The sequence below is a fragment of the Micrasema longulum genome, unplaced genomic scaffold (genome assembly GCF_059751315.1).
Source record: "Micrasema longulum isolate JH-2025_06_02 unplaced genomic scaffold, ASM5975131v1 h1tg000617l, whole genome shotgun sequence".
In the NCBI taxonomy this organism is placed as follows: Eukaryota; Metazoa; Arthropoda; class Insecta; order Trichoptera; family Brachycentridae; genus Micrasema; species Micrasema longulum.
Genome location: NW_028277813.1, coordinates 43749 through 63843, shown reverse-complemented (window position 1 = coordinate 63843; position 20095 = coordinate 43749). Strand labels below are relative to the sequence as shown.

At 37.2% G+C, this 20095-nt stretch overlaps 1 protein-coding gene and 1 long non-coding RNA gene across 2 annotated transcripts; both read left to right on the top strand.

Moving 5' to 3' along the window:
• The first annotated feature begins 7231 nt into the window (after window positions 1–7231).
• On the top strand, window positions 7232–7784 carry LOC148280075 (uncharacterized). The gene is made up of 2 exons (XR_015822702.1): window positions 7232–7302; window positions 7631–7784. It is a non-coding gene; the product is annotated as an uncharacterized LOC148280075 (long non-coding RNA).
• A 5280-nt stretch (window positions 7785–13064) lies between these two features.
• Window positions 13065–18836, top strand: LOC148280074 (serine palmitoyltransferase 2-like). Its single transcript, XM_088228947.1, has 7 exons — window positions 13065–13155; window positions 13364–13608; window positions 13793–13975; window positions 14056–14210; window positions 14374–15073; window positions 15163–15326; window positions 18262–18836. The coding sequence occupies exons 2-7, from the start codon at window positions 13483–13485 to the stop codon at window positions 18575–18577; spliced, it is 1644 nt and encodes a 547-aa protein (XP_088085073.1). The 5' UTR covers window positions 13065–13155; window positions 13364–13482; the 3' UTR covers window positions 18578–18836.
• The last annotated feature ends 1259 nt before the right edge of the window (window positions 18837–20095 follow it).

The following is a 20095-nucleotide window of genomic DNA, read 5'->3' as shown; positions in this document are numbered from 1 at the left end:
TGGGAGGAACTGGGTAAAGGCCTACCATGAGTACTAAATCAGTTTAAAATAAAAGGATACATACTTAAGTACTAGCATCGGTTGTCTGAACTGAACTCTTGTCCATCTGTGTTGTTCTTGTCCCATATAAGAAAAGTGGTAAATTACAAATCTAAATAGTAGACTAACTCAAAAGAACCACGCGCCAAACATGCTCTAGGACCCGTTTCGTCTGCTCTATGGTATGAGAGATTGTTAGGACGATTAGGGTCTTTGCATAGGATTGTTTCTACTGTTGGTATTAGGATAATGGTTTTGCGAGGTATTCAGTATTATGACGAGAAGTAATTTCGCCTGAGTTCGATGGGGATCATGTTAGGATCTGTGTTAGGATTTTTCCAGTAGTGTCTTGATAATTTGATGTTCCTCTGTAATTTGTTATAGATACGTATTGTGCTTCTTCTGTTGCTCGAGTGCATGTTGTATTGGGCAAATTATTCTAATGTTTCGTATATGTATTTAGGATTTGTGTCGTTGTTTTATTTGTTTGTATTACTACGTTCTTCTTCCTTTCCGAGGCGGGATCTGGAGCGTGCAGTCGCGGTCTCAATTTGGAACTAACACTATTCATTCACTGTCATACTGGGAAATTAGAAAAAGGTGATTGTGCTGACCATGTGTATTTGATTGATCACAAATTGACAATACTGCAGTGAGGAATACAATGAAAGCTTTTGAAGTTTCTATGTATTGTTTTTTCCGCGGTTTGATTGTAAATAAATATAAAATTTTCGCTCAATTAGTTATAAAAAAATTGACATTGATATGCGAAACTGACGAAAGACACAAGTCTTTATGAACAGTTTCGGGAAAGGGGTGGATGCTTTCATTGTCACCGCATTTCCTCAAAATTTATGTAATCCGAAACACAAAAATAATAATGTGTAATAGATATGGGGATTTTACATGATATTCTTAATGGACGTCTTGATAGTCCTGTTCTGGTTTCTGAGTTGGCCCTTAATGTACCTGGCTACCGCACCCGTCACACGAATCTATCTCTTTTCCATGTACCTACAGTTCGCACCAACTATGCACAGAACTCTCCTCTGATTCGCTTGACGCGTAATTAAAATGTATTTTTCAATAACATAGACATATTTAACTGCAGTAAACTCACTTTTAAAACCAAAATTAAAAAACTAAAAAAATTATGTTTCTTTATAATAAAAAAAATATTTTTACATTATAAATTTAAGTTGTTTCTATTCACTCATATCAAACACACACTCACCCTGTCCATAAACCTACCCTCACACCCATATACAATCACAGACATTTTCACATACCTACCAAAACCACACTCCACTTTTTTACACAAGCATCCTCACATAAAAAAAAAACTGGCACACATGCACTTCTATGAATTATATCTAACTGTACTGGATTTTTATAATTGTATTTATGTGGAAAACTGATTTGGCTTTATTTTATGTTTTTTTAAATATAATGTTGTGTATATTTTTTTTGTATTGCTGTTGTTTTTCTGAATAAACAAAATTTAAATTTTTAAAAAATGTACATATTCAATTTGGACTAAATACAATAGTTGATATAAAACTTTCGATTGTGTTCATTTAATCTATATACGACTGTAGTATACTCAAATCTAGCAATAGCAAAGCATTGCCGGGTTCAGCTCGTAGCATTTAAAAATCCCACTCTGGCATAGCCTGTGCGCGGGTAAACTGAATGAATCAGTTTTACGTAACATCACTATTGTATGTACCTATACAACTTGTCAAAAAATAAATTATTTTTTGTGATCACAGTGTTTTTTTATTTACATCTCTTCTCTGGGTCGACCAAAGATCGGTAAATACATAGATATTTCCGTGACCATGCTAAGCTAAAGCTCGAATGCGGTCTGTACGAGTAGTACTGTGCAGACTGTGCATGCCTCTTGTCGGTAGTTTCGGTAGTTTACCAACTGAAGTTTCTGAAATCATTATTTTATTTACTTTACATTATTTTTGTTAGGTAAATGCTATTCTACAATCCCGCTTTTCTACTTTCCTTAAGATCTCGGGCAAGTTCTTGCTCAGTTTTTTTGACTATAATTATTGTGCCAAATTTTGGGCCACCTTTCTTATTTCCCTTCCCACCACCTCCCCGCTTTGTTGATATTTCTTTTCTTTTCATTTGTTATCGAGCGTATTGTTTTACTGATATATTTGTATTTATCTACGAGTTGAACCCGGAAATGCTTTGCTATTGCTAGATTTGAGTATACAGTTGTATATGGATTAAATTAACACAATCGAAAGTTTGATATAAATTATTGTATTCAGTCCAAATAGACTATGTACATTATTATTTTTGTGTTTCGGAATACATCAATTGCGAGGATATGCGGCGACCGTGAATTTTGATAAATAGGTATTTGAGCGTTATTTTTCTGTCACTGACTCGCAGATGCATTCTCGATACTGTGCGAAAAAGACAACCACATGTCCGTACCTTAAGAGGTGCCTAACTAAATATTGCCCAACTAAAATAGACAAACTTGACGTTCCGTTATCCCGTTTTCCGCACCTCAAAACTGACAGAGTGTCAGAATGAAATTTTCTTTTGGTTTTCTTTTTGAGTTTTTAGATGGTTCTAAATCCCATAATAATCAATTTATCAAAAAAAATAAAACAATAAAGACACGTCAATGGTAAATGTCTAAAGTGTAAAAAAATAATGCTCTAGTGCCATAATCCAGGGGTAAAATACGGGAATACGTTTGTATGAAGAAAAGTCAGACTGCGTTTCTTCTTAAGATGACAAAACTTCGCTTTATAATGCTTTTAGGTAACCATAGAAAAATGTTCAGTTTTCTTAAATGAAACCATTGACCTAATAATACGCATAATGCACCTTGAGCTCTCGAAAATTATGACATTTAACTCATGCCCAAACGATCAGTTATGCCCGATGCGTATTTAGTCGTTATTTAACCGACAATCGGGTTTTGACGTGATCTTGACATTTAATTCGAAACCAAAATGCCCGATTGTGTCTTTAAAGCGTGTAAAAATCTTTCGGATTAACGTGAAAAAATATTTTTTTTTTCATTTGTATGTAGTTACCCAGGTACTTGTTTATGATTGAATTTCATAACTTAAAAAAATAAATATTCACGTTTAGAATTATTTTTTTAAACGTCAAACTCTGCTCTATCTGCCAGAAGTATATTAAATGTATACAGAGATGGAGACATTGACCCATACATGGTTAAATTGAACCGATTTAACTGGATGGCAGATGGCAGGTCTCATTATGTATTCTCATTTTCCACGCATTTACGAAGTTGTAAGCATTGTAACTTGTGTATCTGTTTATATTCCTAATAAAATAAAATTAGTTATAATAAAGGAACTACGGTACCGATGTTAATATTATATTAACATTATTTTCCCTCTCCCGAACAGCACACAATACATGTTGGTATGGTATAATTGTGGTGGTGTATACGAGTATAAGTGCACGGCTTGAGCAATGGAACGATAATATATCGGGGCTGGTATTCCGAACGCGTTTACAGCGCGCTATAATGCGTATTTAGTACGTAAAAACGCGCTATACCGCGCTATAATTTCGTTTGGAATACCAGCCCAGGGGTGTTATTCCAAACGTTCTCGCGGTAGGTAAATACGCGAGATAATACAGCCGCGAGAGCGTTTAGATTAGAAATTAAATCAGGTACCATATACCATATAAATAATGTACTATAAAGTTATCTACGATTATAAGATATTTAATAACTTACTTTTTTATACTTTTATTTTATACCTTTACCATACATACATAAATATTTTAATTTATTCTGAATTATCCGATATCAGAAAAGTACAGTTTTTTAAACCTTTAAATATTTATCATCATCATTCTATGTCTGCTCATGTTGGAGCATATGGTGCCCACAAAGAGCCTCCGGGCATATCTGTCGGCTACCGGCTCTCGTGCTTTTTATCTATATATACCCTGAGAAAAAAAGTGTAAATTGTTCAGGGGGAGGAAAATCATGCTTACGAAATTCTAATATTTTGTTTGACTGCGGACCCACAGTAGTGTTGCTAGTTGCTAGAGCTGCGTACAACACCCCCTTTAAACACAGCGGCGTTGCTACAGCTGTAGACAGTGGACAAAACCCCCTACTAGACAATGCTATCACTTTCGTAAAGCGTCATGGAGGTTACGTTATTCAAAAATGGTGCTGTATAAGTCATCATTAATAATAATAGCCAAAAATCTACAATGTGCAATTAAAATAACCTTAATGAAAATAAAATTGATAATAAATTGTTTTAAAACTTTTTTTGTATTTTTTTGCACCACATCGAGCCAAGAAGCCTAGTTACAGTGATGAATAAGTTTGGAATAAATCACATTGTGTTCTCACCTGGAATCGAACCCGGAGCCTTCCGATGTTTAGTTATCATATTATGTTATACTTATTTTTAGGATGTAAAAATGTGGAGGAATCAGGTATGTATGTGTATGTAGGTATGGAAAGGCAGGGTGGTGTGGCATTGTATCCTCTCTGCTTTCTTCTGCGAGAGAACGGCGTAAAACTAATTTGTAAGTCCCGACTTTTTTCCCGGATTTTATGTCTATATTGCCAACAGAGACTGAAAATCTATGCCTTTATTCAATTTCAATGTTTATCATTTCTAATTTTAAATTCACTGCTAAGTAGTATAAACATATAAATCGCACGAATATAATTACCCACATGAGCAAATGCTGAGAAGTTCCGATCGGTCCACTTATATACTTATGTATATCCCTCCTGATCCTAACAGTTTAGATAAATTTAAAGAAATTTAATTGCAGAAAAATCCACCTTTTTATATATAAACCTTGTATATTATAAGCAAGGTAAATAATAAAGCAACTCCCATATAAAAAATAAAAAAAACAACAAAAAAATTACCTATCATGACTTAGGCCCTTTTCACACATGCCACGCAAGTCCTACCGCGTTCATCCTACAAACGTATACACAAGTTCAGCTTTTGAAGGGTGAACCCGGTAAAATTACCGCGCCGCCGCCGGGTGGATTGGCGTTGCACGTGTGAAAAGGTCTCCGCGGTGTAGTGGTCAAGACGCTTGACTCACTCACGGAAGGTTCCGGGTTCGATTCCCGGTGAGAACACAAAAATGCAATGTGATTTTTCTCAAGCCTGGGTGTTTTGTGATGTCTGGCCCGGTTGTCCCGAAAAATAGATGTTTTCGACATACGATAGCTTACGTAATTGCCATGACATGGTTTCAAAAAATAATAATTTGAAGACTATAGTTTTTAATGTGCTTCGAAAATAGACTAAAAAAAAAGCAAAACAGCAATGGTCCAGAAAATAAAGTTCAAAATATGTTTATTAGTTAATACGCAATGTACCTAATAATAAAAAAGAATAATAATAATTGAGTAGGTAAATTCCAAAATGTTGGACAATTTAGGAATTTTATTGGCAAACAAGCAAAATGGTAATCTTCAGAAGCCGTATTTTCAAGTAACCAAAACTATTGGAAGAGATCATTAAATTTGCGAAACACAGTTCTTTTTCGTTATCGGCTAGCACATGGATTGGTTTATCATTAGTAAAATAAAGTGAACGTAATATGTATAAGAAGAAACATAGTCAAATATAGAGAATGTTACAATACGGAGGTATACGACATTTCCTTGCCGGTGCCGGACTGTGTACCGTACCTATCCGATGTAGTGTATTCGTACCGGAAGACCGGAAGGCTGTCGCGGTCTGGTTCGCGGTGCGCGGGCAGGCGGCCGAGTCACGCGGTGACGTCACCGCCCGACGAACACTCACCTAGACCCAGGTCCTGCAGGATGGCGGGCACGGGGGCGGGCAGGACGGCGGGCACGGGAGCGGGCACTGGGGCGGGCACGGGAGCGGGCACGGGGGCGGCGCCGGCGGCCGGGGGCGCGGGCGGCCGCTCCGGCTCGTCCTCGCTCAGCTCCTCCCTGCTGTCCGCGAACACGGGCTCGGGCTCGCGAGGCGCGGGCGGCAGCGGCGCGAGGGGCGACGGCGCGGGCAGGCGGGCGGCCGGCTCCACCAGCAGCTCCTCTCTCTCCGTGTCCAGGAAAGCCTGCGCGGCGCGCGGAGCCGGCGCGCCCCTCTCGGGGGTGCCGAACGCGGCCTCCTCGGGGCTGGCGGAGCGCGCCCCCGCCGCCTCCCCGGCCGGCGACGCGTCCCTGTCGAGGTGTTCGAAGTCATCTAAGGAGTCCCGCTCCCTGTGCAGGCGCTCCGGGACTCCGGGAGACGACGGGGGCGGGGAGTGGTCGAGGCCCACGCCCGAAGGAGACCGTCCGGAGGAATCGATTATTCCCTCGTGCTGGGTTTCCATTTTGATATTTTTGTAAGAATTACCGCGATAACTAGAATCGTATAGAACTGTTCCGCCCGCCTCGGCTAAACGTCACTTGTGAACGATTCCGTTAGCGCGTTGCGGCCGTGAGCCGTGACTCATGCACTCATGTAGCGGTAGGCGGTGGCGCTCGGTCGACGCTCGGCTTCCGTCGTCTGACAGCCGACGAGCGATTCGAACGGCTTTCGTTTAATGCAAAAATGTCTGGCGGTAGCTGATCTTACAATGGTCAATATTTCAATCGCCCATCGTATTCATTCCGCCGGTTTTTTGTTATGAAAGAGCCGAAAGAGCGGGCAGTACGGTGGTTCACGAATATATTTTGGCCTACATATTGTAGAGATCGAATCGGCGGACAGGGATAGGAATAGAGGGGGAAGGGGACATGAGACGGGGAGGACGTTGGGGTAGTTACCTACGTTATCATTTTGACCAGATTTTGACGTTTCTGCGCAACTTTGTGTTCATTCTGTTTTATAGGTATTACCCACTTACCCACTTATTGGATGTTTTTTTTCTTTATTGTGTTGGCAATAAATTCAGATGCTCATACGTGTATAATCTCTGAGATCCTAATCATCAAAGACAAATTAAAAACATCACGTAAAAGGCCTTTAAAAATAAAAGCCTGCATACATAGTATCAATTTGTAAAAATAACCGATTTTATAACTCATTTAATTATTTTAAATTATTATTACAGCGTTTATTCCATTTTATAACTCAAAATCATCTTCCCTTTCTCCTTACCTTAATATAATGTTTCTTAATAAATACTGTAATCTTGACATATGAAATAACTGCGAAAAAATGAAGTCTGAAAGGTGCATCGAATGCCTGGGAGTAATCATTGACTGTCAACTTAAATGGTCTAACCATTTTGAAGTAGGTAATTATTAATAAGCTGAGATATTTAACCCATGTTTTCAAACAATTAAGTATTTACGCCCAGCTAAATATTATTAAAATGGTATATTATGCATTTGTACAGTCATTGCTTGTAATAATTGGATGGGGAGAGCTTTTAACAACCACATTAAACCATTATAAACTGTTCTTAAATTTATATTAAAAATAATGCTTTACAAAAATCGCACTTTTCCCTCTTTCCAATTGTTCCAAGAAGCTAAACTTTTAGACCTAAGACAAATATATTGTTTTCAATGTTTAAAATATATATTTAAGAACCAAAATTTATTTACAAGTAATTCAAATAGATCAAGTCAAAGAAGGAATCGTGCGCTAGAAATACCACATTGTAAAACGAAGCTAGCACAGAGACATGCATATTTTATAGGCCCAAATTTTTTTAATTCTTTATTAACTCATAATATTTCATTGATCCAGAACTTTCAAAATTTTACTTCAAAAGAAGGATTTTTTTTTTTTTTAAAAAAACACGCACTATCCTGGATTCAAACTAAAGATATTAAATTATGAACTGTCTCATTGATGCCCCTGAAATTTTGCAAAAGATTCTTTTTAACGTTCCCACCCGTAGACTAAGAAATAATGAAATGCTTTTCCTCGGTCACTACAGGACCAATTATGGTGCACAGTCGCCTTTGCCCAGAATGATCAGGCGGGTGAACGATCATCAAGATCTTGATTATTATGGTGTAAGGATGTCTTTCTTTACAAATCAGCTAAAGAATCTGTATAGTTAGCCTATGCTTTTTACTTAATCTAAAAAATCTATCATCTGTCTTTGCTGCTTGTTTCTGTTCCTTATATTTTTTTATTCCTTTGTAAAAATTTCTTTTAATTGTAATGATTATAATGGACTTTGTCCGTAAATAAATAAATAAATAAATAAATAAACCCTTTTTAATCATAATATATTTTGTTGCCCTTTTATTAAAGCACTATATTATTATAAGAAATGTTTAAATGTATTTCATTGCTATGTAATTATTTTTTATTTATAAATACTCTGTTTTTCCCCTTATGTATGTATGTTGTAAAAAAACAAAAAAATTATATTAAAAAAATACTTATTCAAAATATTTTATTTCTTTTGTAAATCGTACATTGACACGCAGTGAATATTACATTTTTGTGCAAGATATAAAGTGACTAGCTTGGTACTACCTACTTGATATTGCAGGTTTTCATTTGTTTGCAAGCATTATGTTTTAATGTTTGATGAGAGTGTTATTATCAGATAATAATATATATTTTTAATGCATTGGCAATAATATATGGCATATATGTGGCATAAATAAAGGCAGGTAATGTAGAAATGAATTTTTCACAGCCCACATACTTAAAAAACCTAGGTATGCAAGATGTATGCGGATGGAACCTATCCAACACATAAGTAACAGGAGCCAGGCTTTAGGTCTAATTTTATAGGGATCTTATTTTATTCAGATCTATTTTATTGCAACGGGAGTGCCTCAAGGTTCACACTTAATACCTTTAATCTTTAATATATCACAAGTTGTCTACTGTTAATTTTGGGTTGGAACCGAATGATCTATTTTCGAATGAGTCCGCAGGAAGTAATAGTAGCATAAGACAGAGGACAATAACTGTGATTAACAAGATAAAGATGTTTTGTTAATTATTTTGAAAAGAAATATTTAAAAAAAATATATATTTTTGTTATTGAGTTGAATTTGTGGCTTTTAAAAAATTGTAAGCTGGTAGAGATTTCGATAGAATTAAAAAACAAGTTTATAATTATCCTTTTCAAATAAAAATCAAACACTGATTTGAGTCTACTGAATACTCAATTTGGGAGTTCTACAAAATAAACACCAAATCAATAAATAAATATATATTTTTTAATTAACAAGATTTATTCGTTAAAAGTTCAAGAATGCATTAATGTCATTTTACAGAACAAAACAACCAATTTCCTTCGAGTACCTATTAGAAAACTCCAAAATTGATGTAGTCAAGTCCATCAGAGATTTTAGAGTTGTTTTGGACTATAAACTGACATACAACGAGCATATAGATAATACAGTAAATAAATCACTGAAATTACTTGGCTTCATTAACAGAATATCCTCTGATTTTACCAATGTCCGTACAATCAAAACTCTTTATTGCTCAACTGTTCGCCCTCTTCTAGAATATGCCTCAGTGGTCTGGTCTCCATTCTATGTCAATCGCATAAATCACATTGAATCAGTCCAATATCGCTTGCTTCGAAAAATAGCGTGGATGCTCGGACTAGAGAGAGATAATTATTCTTATGCTGAAATAGAGTCAATGTTAAATATTTCTAGTCTACAAAAACGTAGAACTAATATTGACTGCATATATATGTTCGGCATACTAAATGGTATAATCGATGTTCCATCATTACTGGGACAAGTAAAATTCAATATTCCGACTCGTAGATTGAGAAACAATGAAGTACTGTTCATCGATCAGCATAGAACAAACTATGGCCTAAATTCTCCAATGACCCGCCTTTGTCGTATTGTTAACTCAAGACAAGATCTGGACTTTTTTGGTTTAAGTTTACAACGATTTAAATGAGCACTAAATAAATAGTCCAGATCTTGTCTCGATGTCCCTTATGTTTGTCAATGCTTCTTTCTTTTTTTAAAAAATGTTTTAAACTAGTCTTTTATTATAATATTTAAACCTTATAAATTGTATACATGGACAATGTCCGTTAATAAATAAATAAATAAACAAAATCAGTTACAGAAAAATCTAATCAATATTAAAATTAAAGTGCTACTAATTTATTATTTATTATTAGTGTATACACGGCGCAGATGCCTTTTATAAACATAAACATAAATACAATTAACATACAGTGTTCTATTACAAAATTATGAAATAATATATTTATACATATTACACAGTTGTTTTATAAATGTTCTCCATAATAACTTTGAGATTTTAATACCTAACATACTTAGGTAGAAAAATACTAAAAAAAAAGATAAGGCGGTATATTTTAAATAGCAAAAATTATAAATCATTGATTTGATGGTATTGTTGCAATGTATATTGAATGCCCTAGAAATAGTACTAACTGTCTCCTGATAAGAGCTCAGGGGTTCACAACCGTTTTAAAAATAAAATATAAAAAGAAACAAAATAATGAACCTTTTAAAAAATTAAATATTAAACATTTTAAAAAAATATATGAAAATTTAAATTTTAAAAACTAAAAAAAAAAACTAAAAAAAGAAAAACAAATATCTAGTCGTACGTTTATAAATATATTTGACTCGTATTTATTTATACATTTATTTTTCTCTTTTTATAAATGAACATAAATACTTAAACATCAGTCTAAATCCTAAACTATTTTTTTCATAGCAAGTTCAAACTTCATTTGGCTAATGTGAAAAATGTCAATACAACTGATATGGTTCCCTAGATTGTGCAATCTTGAAATAGGTGAATTCATAGCATAATTAGTGGCAGCAATATCTATATGAAATGGGACATTATGTCTAGTAGTCCTAACAGGTATTCAGAATTGAATCATGTTTAGCAAGTCAGGAGAGTCCAACATGCCATTTATTATCTTAAAGAGAAACATTAAATCTTTCAGTTTCCGTTTTTTGGATTCTGGATAAACTTTCCAAATCAAGTGTGTTCATGAAGAAGTCATAGTTTAAAGATTCAATAGGAATAGATAGGTTGTAGTTGTTAAAACGTAAAAATTTTCTCTGCACTCTCTCAAGTTTTAACGAATGAACTCCGTTAATTCTAATTGAAGTTTAGACTAGTATGGAAGGAAGAATTGAAATAAATCCTTATTACTCTCGTTAGATAACTGTTGATGGCTGAATGGTGTGCTGTTGATGACCGAATAGTGTGGCTGTTGATTCCTGAAGGTCGCAGGCTGGGCTGGTGGAACTGGATCCTCGAAGGTTGCTTCAAAGTGGCAGTTGTGTAGAGTCAGCCTGAAGATAGCTGGTAGGAATTTTTCCATGTAGAGGAAGGTACCCTCAACACCTCAGTATGGATGCCAAGATCCAGAGTTCTCACGTCTCAGTGAGAGAGCCTCCACGTCTCAGTGTGGCCGCCGAAAATACAGGAGATGCAAGAGACCAATTAGATCCCTTGTACTGCTTTTGTAGCATCTGGATAGGTACCTTTTGTCGGGGTTGGTATCTATCTCTCTATTGGTCCTTAGCCCTAGGCCACCCCTTTTTCGCCACATTATAATAAATAGTTTATGATATTATACTTATTTTTACCCCACATAATTAACTAAATTCATTCATCTGTTCCTTTATTTTTAACATCCTTTTTTAGAACCCAGGCTCTTTACAAACCCAAGACCTGGGCTTGGAGGGCGAGAACTATTCATGGGGACCCGTCACAATAGATCTTCACAGGTTGTAGTAACGTCAGAAGCTTGCATAGCACTTACCCCCACCTCTAAGAATAAAAATAAGAATGTCCTCTTTAAAAAATATTCTAATTATACTTTTTATGTTATACAAAACTATACAAGAAATCATAATACTACACCTATCTATATAGTGTTTCATATTCCTATACTAACAAGGATAAGTACAGTATTGATTAAAATGGGGATAGATAAGATTAGATTAATTTATTTAAGACAAAATACATAATTTTATTTTGCATATTACGTTACATTACATATTTTATTGGTAAAAAATATTCCCAATCACCGAAAATGCTGGTATGAGGGGATATAATATATCATCATCATTCCCTTTCCGCACCTAATGGTGCATAGGGCACTGCATTGGTACACCAATCGCAGTGTATCTTGATAATTTTCTTGATACATGAAAATAAGATGATCAGTTCTACGCTTCAGGTACCAGTCCAGGGACTATGAAATATTCTGGTGTGAAAACAACCTTTAAAATAAATATTTCATATCAACCATGTTGGGAATCGAACCCGAGACCTCTCGCTTGGTAGGCAAACGTGCTGACCATTACACCACTAGGCCGACTTATACCGAAAGATAATATATATTATAATAATATCTAAAGTAAATGAAATAACATACATGGGCTGTAAGAGCCGTTTTTTAAATATGTATATCTTTTAAGTCATTTGTAAAACTTTATCGTTGTATCATCATACGCTGTATACACAAAAATGTTTAATTTTCTGTTAGTAGTATACTGCATATGTAATCTGTGCAGTGATGTACTGATAGGGTACGTTTTTAAAATATGATAAAAGTCAGTTAATATTATATTTTGGTTCCTAAAAATCCAGGGAGAGAACCTGATTGAGATCGACAAAAAAACCATGTTATTTTATGATGAAAATACAAAGTACATAAAAATATAAACTTTTTTATTTATCGGAATCGAGTTACCCTAAATTTTTGATAGCATATGCATGGTGGTTGAATGCAGCCGTGGGTGTACTCTGAGCGTAAAAGCGCGCGTAGAAAACGCATTTTCAACGCGTATTTTCGTAATAAAAGAGCGATCTCTTCGCGTGCAATTCCGTTTAGAATACCAGCCCAGAGGTGATATTCTGAATCTTCTCTACTCCCTAGAGAGTGGTTAATTATATATAAATAACTAGTACTATGTAACTATATGGGTAGGTACGTTTTCGTTTCTCTGCTTTAGAAAATATTTTACTCTATTGTACCTCAATGCCCCATAGTCTAGATTTGAGTGAAACTATCTTGTTTATGACCTTTCTGTGATCTTTGCTTTTGCTGTCAATGTGAAATTTATTTCACGTTTGGTCCGGTTTGGATGTTCGGGCGTGATTAGGAATTCGGACGTTCGCTACTGCCTAATGTCTTCAGGTTTATAGTTCATAGTTCATATTCATTTAATTTTTAACATTAGTTTTGATTATGCGGTTCTATTAAATCGTATGGTTGTATTTTGTAATCGTTAGATAAGGTCACACCACAAATTAGGTAGAGCCGGTTGACGTGTTTGGTGTGTTTTGTTCGTCGTATTACATTTAAGGATTATATTTGTCGAGTCCATTAATGGTTTAATTTGCAGTTGGACATAAGTGAGTCACTCCGGTTAAGTCAGTTTTCCGACATTTTGGTAAAAGTAATCAGTTGACATTATTTGAGAATTAATTTAAAAGGCTTTGCATTTTTTCCTGTTTTCTTAAAATGAAATCTCAATGCACAAATGAATCACATAGAAAACGAAACTTGATAGAAGGTAATGAATTCTTGATCGCAAGCGCAAATAGTGTTGATCATAAAAAACCTTCAAAGAATGAAGAATATTTCGAGGTAAGTACGATTATAATTAATTTAAAAATAGGTACTTCATTGAATTTTCCATAGATGCAATGCAATGGATTGTAAATAACCTTTAACGCTAGATTAAACAGATGAATAACATTGAACTTTAATTGGTTTTTGATAATATATTGATTGAAAAGTTGGGTTTTTAATTATTTTTGTTGTACTATAGAAAATGGACGACAGAATAAATCGCATCGACTGGTCAACTTTCGACACCTCCAAGGAATCATCGGAGGAATGCTCTCTAGTTACTACTGCCCTCACTTACCTCGGCTTCTACATCCTCATGGTGCTGAGTTTTCTCAACAAGCTCCTGTTTGCCCCCAAAGTGGCTACCGAATATGACCGCGAGGTGCGTAATGTGTCCTCTTGCAGTCACTCTCGTGTCCCCGAGTAGCTATAAGTATTATTCACGATAACAATCTGTTTCAGGGCTACCCTCCGTTGTACAACGCGTTTGATCAGTTCTACTCGCACTATGTGTACCGCCGAGTTCGTGACTGCTGGAACCGTCCCATCTGTTCGGCTCCCGGTGCCGAGCTCACCCTTAAGGACCGCGTCACACCGGACTCCGGTTGGACCTTTAAGTGAGGATTCCGTATGAGTGTTTAGGTGTCCTTCCTACATGTCCATGTCTGTGTAAATCTTTATCTTTTCTTTACATCCTAATATTAACATGTAAAAAATAGGCTTTTAGGGGCATATAAGAGTATGTATAAAAAAAAACACTGTCATCTCTGTTGTGTATAGATTCACCGGAACGCAGACACGCTGCATCAACTTGGGTTCTTACAACTATTTGGGTTTCGCGGAAACCGAAGGAGTGTGCGCCGACGAGGCGGAACGCGCCGTGCGCACCCTGGGACTGACGATGGCCAGCTCGCGCCGAGAGCTCGGCGGCTGCGTGCTGCACGACCAGCTGGAACGCCTGACTGCGCGCTTCCTGGGCACCGAGGCGGCGATGGTGGTAGGGATGGGGTTCGCCACCAACGCGCTCGGCCTTCCCGCCCTTCTCGGACCGGACTGTCTGGCCATCAGCGACGAGCGCAACCACGCCTCCCTGATCCTCGGGCTGCGCCTGTCCCGGGCCCGGGTGGCCATCTTCCGCCACAACGACATGGCGCACTTGGAAGAGGTAGTTCGCGGCAGTATCGCGCGCGGCTGCGGGGCGCCCGGGGAGGCGTGGCGGCCGTGGAAGAAGGTGTGCGTGCTGGTCGAGGGGGTGTACTCCATGGAGGGCAGCGTGGTTCACCTGCCGCAGTTGCTGGCCGTGAAGCGCAAGTACGGCTGCCACGTGTACGTGGACGAGGCGCACTCGGTGGGGGCCATCGGGCCCAACGGGCGCGGGGTCACCGACTACTACGGCGTGGATCCGTCTGAAGTGGATGTGCTCATGGGCACCTTCACCAAGAGCTTCGGAGCGTGCGGAGGATATATTGCCGGATCGCAGGTTAGAACTATAGCTACCGACTGTATTATTACTACGACTTGTGTTCGTGATATTATCGAGTGTATTGAGTCTAGTGATATTGTGTACAGAAGCTGATCAACTACATCAAGAAGAATGGGCATGCTGAGTCGTATGCGATTAGCATGTCTCCACCGGTGGCGCAGCAAATCATCAGCAGCATGAGTGTTATCATGGGGCTGTGTGGGGGCGCTGACGGAAAGAATCGCATTGACTCTCTCGCACGTAACACGAGGTAGGGCTTCAACTTTCAAAAATATTGTGTGTAATGTAAATAAAATTATGTTTTTAGTATTATTTCATGTTTTCGTTTTTACTTGGGTTTTTAAAATAGTGTTTTTTTGGATTTCCTAATTGGCTTTATTTTATGCTTACACAATATCATGTTTTTCATATACTGTGTTGCTGTTGTTTCTTATCTTATGAATGTCCTAAAGAATGAACTTACAAAATCTAAGATATGATCTAGGATAGTAGTTTTTTCTCAATTTCAAATATGAATATTTTTTAATTTTTTTAAATAAGTGTGTTGCATTATTCTTTCTCCTTGCTTGTAATGTACAAGGTTTATATTTACTTCAAAGGGATAGTTATTTATTTGTTTACTTCAAAAAAAAAAATATTCTATTAAATTTACTTCAATGAAAAACTTTGTTTAGTTATTTCGTCGATATATTATGTAAGGATCAGTGGGAGGTTTCGGCTGTAGCCTGTTTTAGGAGCCTCTCCGTATTTGCTCTAGTTACGAGGAAACCACAGAAAACTCGTCAGGAGAAGGCGGACTGTTGTAATTCTACAACAGATCGGAAGATCCACTTGAAGAGTTTTCGGCATTCGGTGTCCCGTTATCATTGTTACCTTTTATTGCCTTTACTATATCTATCATGTATGACGTTACCTCTCTTTACAAGTCCTTATGACTAATTACTACATGAACATCGTGTAAATCCTCATTTAGACTTCTGCATCGCGCCTCCAGTTGCATTCTCTGCAGACTAAAACGCATCAATAGATGGGAGACATCTTGGAGAGTAATATCATCGCATGGGCAAGTGTTAATCTCAGATATCTTGAATCTGTGTAAATAGCTCATAAATCCGCCATGTCCTGTCAGGATTTGTGTTACCAGCAGATATTAGCCTATGCAGATGACCTAGACTTAATCTATCCCAGTATTCAAAGATGATTTCTTAAAGCTAGAGATGGCTGCAAGTGACATGGGTCTTAAAATAAATACATCTAAGACTAAATATATGTTATCAAGAAAGTCACAAATAAACTATGCACAGCAGGCAATTGACGTTGAGTCACACCACATAGACAATGTCAACTCCTTTAAATATTTAGGTACTGAAATGACTAATGGTAACAATTATAGTACCGAGATTAGAGCACGGCTATCGGCAGAAAACAGATGTTATTATGGCTTGTTTAAACATCTGGAATCCAAATTGTTCATTAGAAAAACTAAGACCATTATATACAAAATTCTCCTCAGACCGGTTATTGAATATGGTACCGAATGCTGAGTTATGACCAAAAGAGATGAAAACACGGTATTAGTATTTGAATGAAAAATATTAAGGAAGATATATGGTGCCGTCAACCAAAACGGAGTGTGGAAGAGACGGTATAATCATGAATTAGAGGCACATGGCGAACCCAACATTGCGCAATTCATTAAAATAAGAAGATTACAATAGTTGGGCCATGTGCACAGAATGAATGATAACCGTACCCCATAAAAGATTCTTTATACCACTCCAGGGGTGGTATTCTGGATCTTCGCAACCCCTAAGTGACGAGACTTCGGTTCACATAATTGCCACACTGATGTTTTCTTTTATAGTCCAGTCAGTAAAATATTTGCTGCGGTAAAACACAACATAAGAATACACAAAATTATCTTATATTTGTGTTATGATAATAAATTGGTTGCAGTCTGGTAACATTACGCATGCGCGCAGGCGAGATGTCAAATTTTTGGGCACAGTGCGATGTATACAAACATGATTCTGTGCGCCTTCCGGTATATTATAACTCCATGTAAATCAGTACATTGCATTTTTTTATATGTTGTTTCCAAAAATATTGATTTCCTCGCATTGTTGCACCATTGGACTTTCCTGATAATGGGTTAAAATATCGGTAGTCGGATGGCAGAAAGGACCGTCTGTAATTTTCAAAAATGTTCAGGAGAGCTGAAATATGACTTAATTTCAAGACTTTAATCCGCAAACTAAAATACTCTAGTTTTGCTTTTTAATAATAATTAACCATTCTAAATGATGCTGTTTTTTCTTTGTGTATTTCAGTAAACTAATATTATTCTATATCATTTAGAATGATGCTATTTTTCTACGAGTATTTACTGAAAGGCTGTCGCGCCACTGAAATATTATTTAAAACTTTTGAAAACTAAAAAACAGAGAAAAGTACAGATGGTCCCTTCTGCCATCTGACTACCGATATGTATTTTTAAAACTCTTCACTTTGAATCTGGAGCAATGTCAATATTAGGTTTTTTTCAACAGAAAAAAAGCTGCTGAAAACATGAAAGTCTAGGCATTTAAAAAGCTTATGAACTGTCATGGGTTGGTTTAAGTGATCACTTAACGCACTGTGTACATTCCCTATTTTGCCTGTGGGTAGTTGCCTTCCATATTTATGTATGACAAACTAGCGACTCTATTGTTGAAAACGGGCAAGTTTTAAGAAGGAGAAAGTGATGTTGAAATATCATTATACACGTATCTGCGCCCGATGATGCAAAGTGCGCTACATAAATAAACTAAATCTCTATCACCTGTCATCTGAAGTCGAAGTGGTCCACTCTTACGCTTCAGGTGCCAGCCTGGGGGCAGTGAAACATAGTGGGCAGCGTAAGACACCTTTTTATTAAACTAATATTTTGTGTCGACCTCGGGAGGAATCGAACCCGGGACCTTGACATGGTAAGCAAATACCCGAGCCAACCGCTACTCTGGACAGGCGGACCAATCTGCTCTCGCTTCCCTTTTTATGATTTTTAGCCGAGAATGACCGTCGATTTGAAAACACTTGTCCAGGATTCCAGTTCTATTTCACATATAGAACTGTATTTGTCATCCTTCCGGAAAGAGTTGTTCTCCAAACGGCATGATATAAATATTAATTTTATTTGATTTCAGATATTTCAGGAGGCGCCTGAATCAGATGGGGGTCATCACGTATGGGCACGAGGAATCCCCCGTAGTGCCTATGATGGTGTACCTGTACTCTAAGATCGGGCTGGTGGTGCGCGGACTGGCGGCGTCCGGCGTGGCCGCGGTGGGAGTCGGCTTCCCTGCCACGCCGCTCATGATGGGCCGCATTCGCTTCTGCCTGTCCGCCGCTCACACGCGAGCGCAGCTCGACCGCTCACTGGACGCCATCCGCCGTGTCGTGACCCGCGTCGGCCTCGACTACTCGCGCAAAGCTCGAGAGCGCGATGCCATTCCCTACTAGTTGCCGGTCGCTGGCTGCTGGCTGCTGACCGGTCCTAGTTCTAGTTCCATTGCATTCACAGTCCAGGTTGATAACTTGAAGTGCCTAATAGAATTTATAACGTTTCTCTGTGATGCTTCATATGCGAGCTCATGAGATCGGATACATATTCGACCTCACAAGCTAAAACTGAAGTATTGTATTTATTATATTGTTTTTGCAGTTAATTTTATTAAATTTATTTTCAAATATCTTTTAAAATTAAAAAAAATGCAAGAAACACTGTGCTCATTAATTATTTGGAGTTTCAACCGACCGGAATGTTCACATTCCTTCCCAACATGGAACTTATGACCACCGCAAGTTCATTCTGTTGGAATAATAATAAATTGAAAACTTCGTTATTAGTGTTACGCGTTTATCCTTTTAAAATAACAAAACTCTAGTTTCGGAAGAGCATTCTTCTATCAACCATTCCGTTATGCAAAACTAATATTATAAATACGGATGATTATTTCTAATCTATACGAAAACAGTAGGAAAAAATCGGAGGTAGAAACGAATGTCGGGCTCGGTGGGTAGGTAGGTAGGTATTCCACTTATCTAAGGAGCCGGCATATATTATATGGGCCCTAGTCAAGAGGAAAGATAAGGAAACACGATTAATGGAGAAATTCCGCTGCATTGGTTTCTACCTCTGATTGATTTGTTTTGTTTTTTGTACAGATTCTATGTTTTCACCGTGAACAATATTCTCTCCCGAAACTATAGTTGTGTTTCTCTAATAGAATAATTGTGTAAAACTAACCACAAAGTTTGTGCTTTATAACAATTTGTGAAGTGTTTACGAAGTGAATGCCTCTTCATTTAATAATAATGATTCCATTCGATCTATGGGCGATTTCCCATCAGTTCACACTGGGTGGGTTAAACGCTTATTCTCAGTCTAAGTCTATAAGTAACCATGTTTGAAATTGTTACTTTTAATACCATATACAAGTAAACGCCGGAACAGTCTGAGAGACACAGGCGTATAAAAAATCGGCGTAAAACGAACACAAATATAATGGAATAATGGAATTTCGTTGAGGCTTTTTATTATTTTGGAAATATCCACTAGGCATGATGTAATTTGGCGGCCTCCGTGGTGGAGTGGTCAAGACGCTTGACTCACACATGAAAGGTTCCGGGTTCGATTCCCGGTGAGAACATAAACATTAAAATGTGATTTTTCTCAAGCCTGGGTGTTCTGTGACTTCACTATCACCATTCACCAATTGGGTCTCCTGGTCTGTTGTGGTGCAAAAACAAATAAATAAATAAGTAATTTTGAATATGTTTATGTTTAAATGCTTTGTCTGTTTCACTAAGTTGTATGCCTTCTTTCCTGCATTCCGATTCTAATTCATATCTTTCCTTATCAAATATGTGGTTAGGTTAGGTTAGGTTTTTTTTTTTTTCTTGTGTCACTTGATATCCCTTGCTTATAACTATATAAGGTGATATTTTGGGTCTGTACTTTATTATTGTGCTGTGTAT

Bases quoted from the DNA above. Each gene is read 5' to 3' on its own strand.
- LOC148280074 (XM_088228947.1), top strand. From the start codon at position 13,483: ATGAAATCTCAATGCACAAATGAATCACATAGAAAACGAAACTTGATA. The intron at 13,609-13,792 runs GTAAGTACGATT...GTTGTACTATAG, and splicing joins AGAATGAAGAATATTTCGAG to AAAATGGACGACAGAATAAA. The intron at 15,074-15,162 runs GTTAGAACTATA...TATTGTGTACAG, and splicing joins GATATATTGCCGGATCGCAG to AAGCTGATCAACTACATCAA.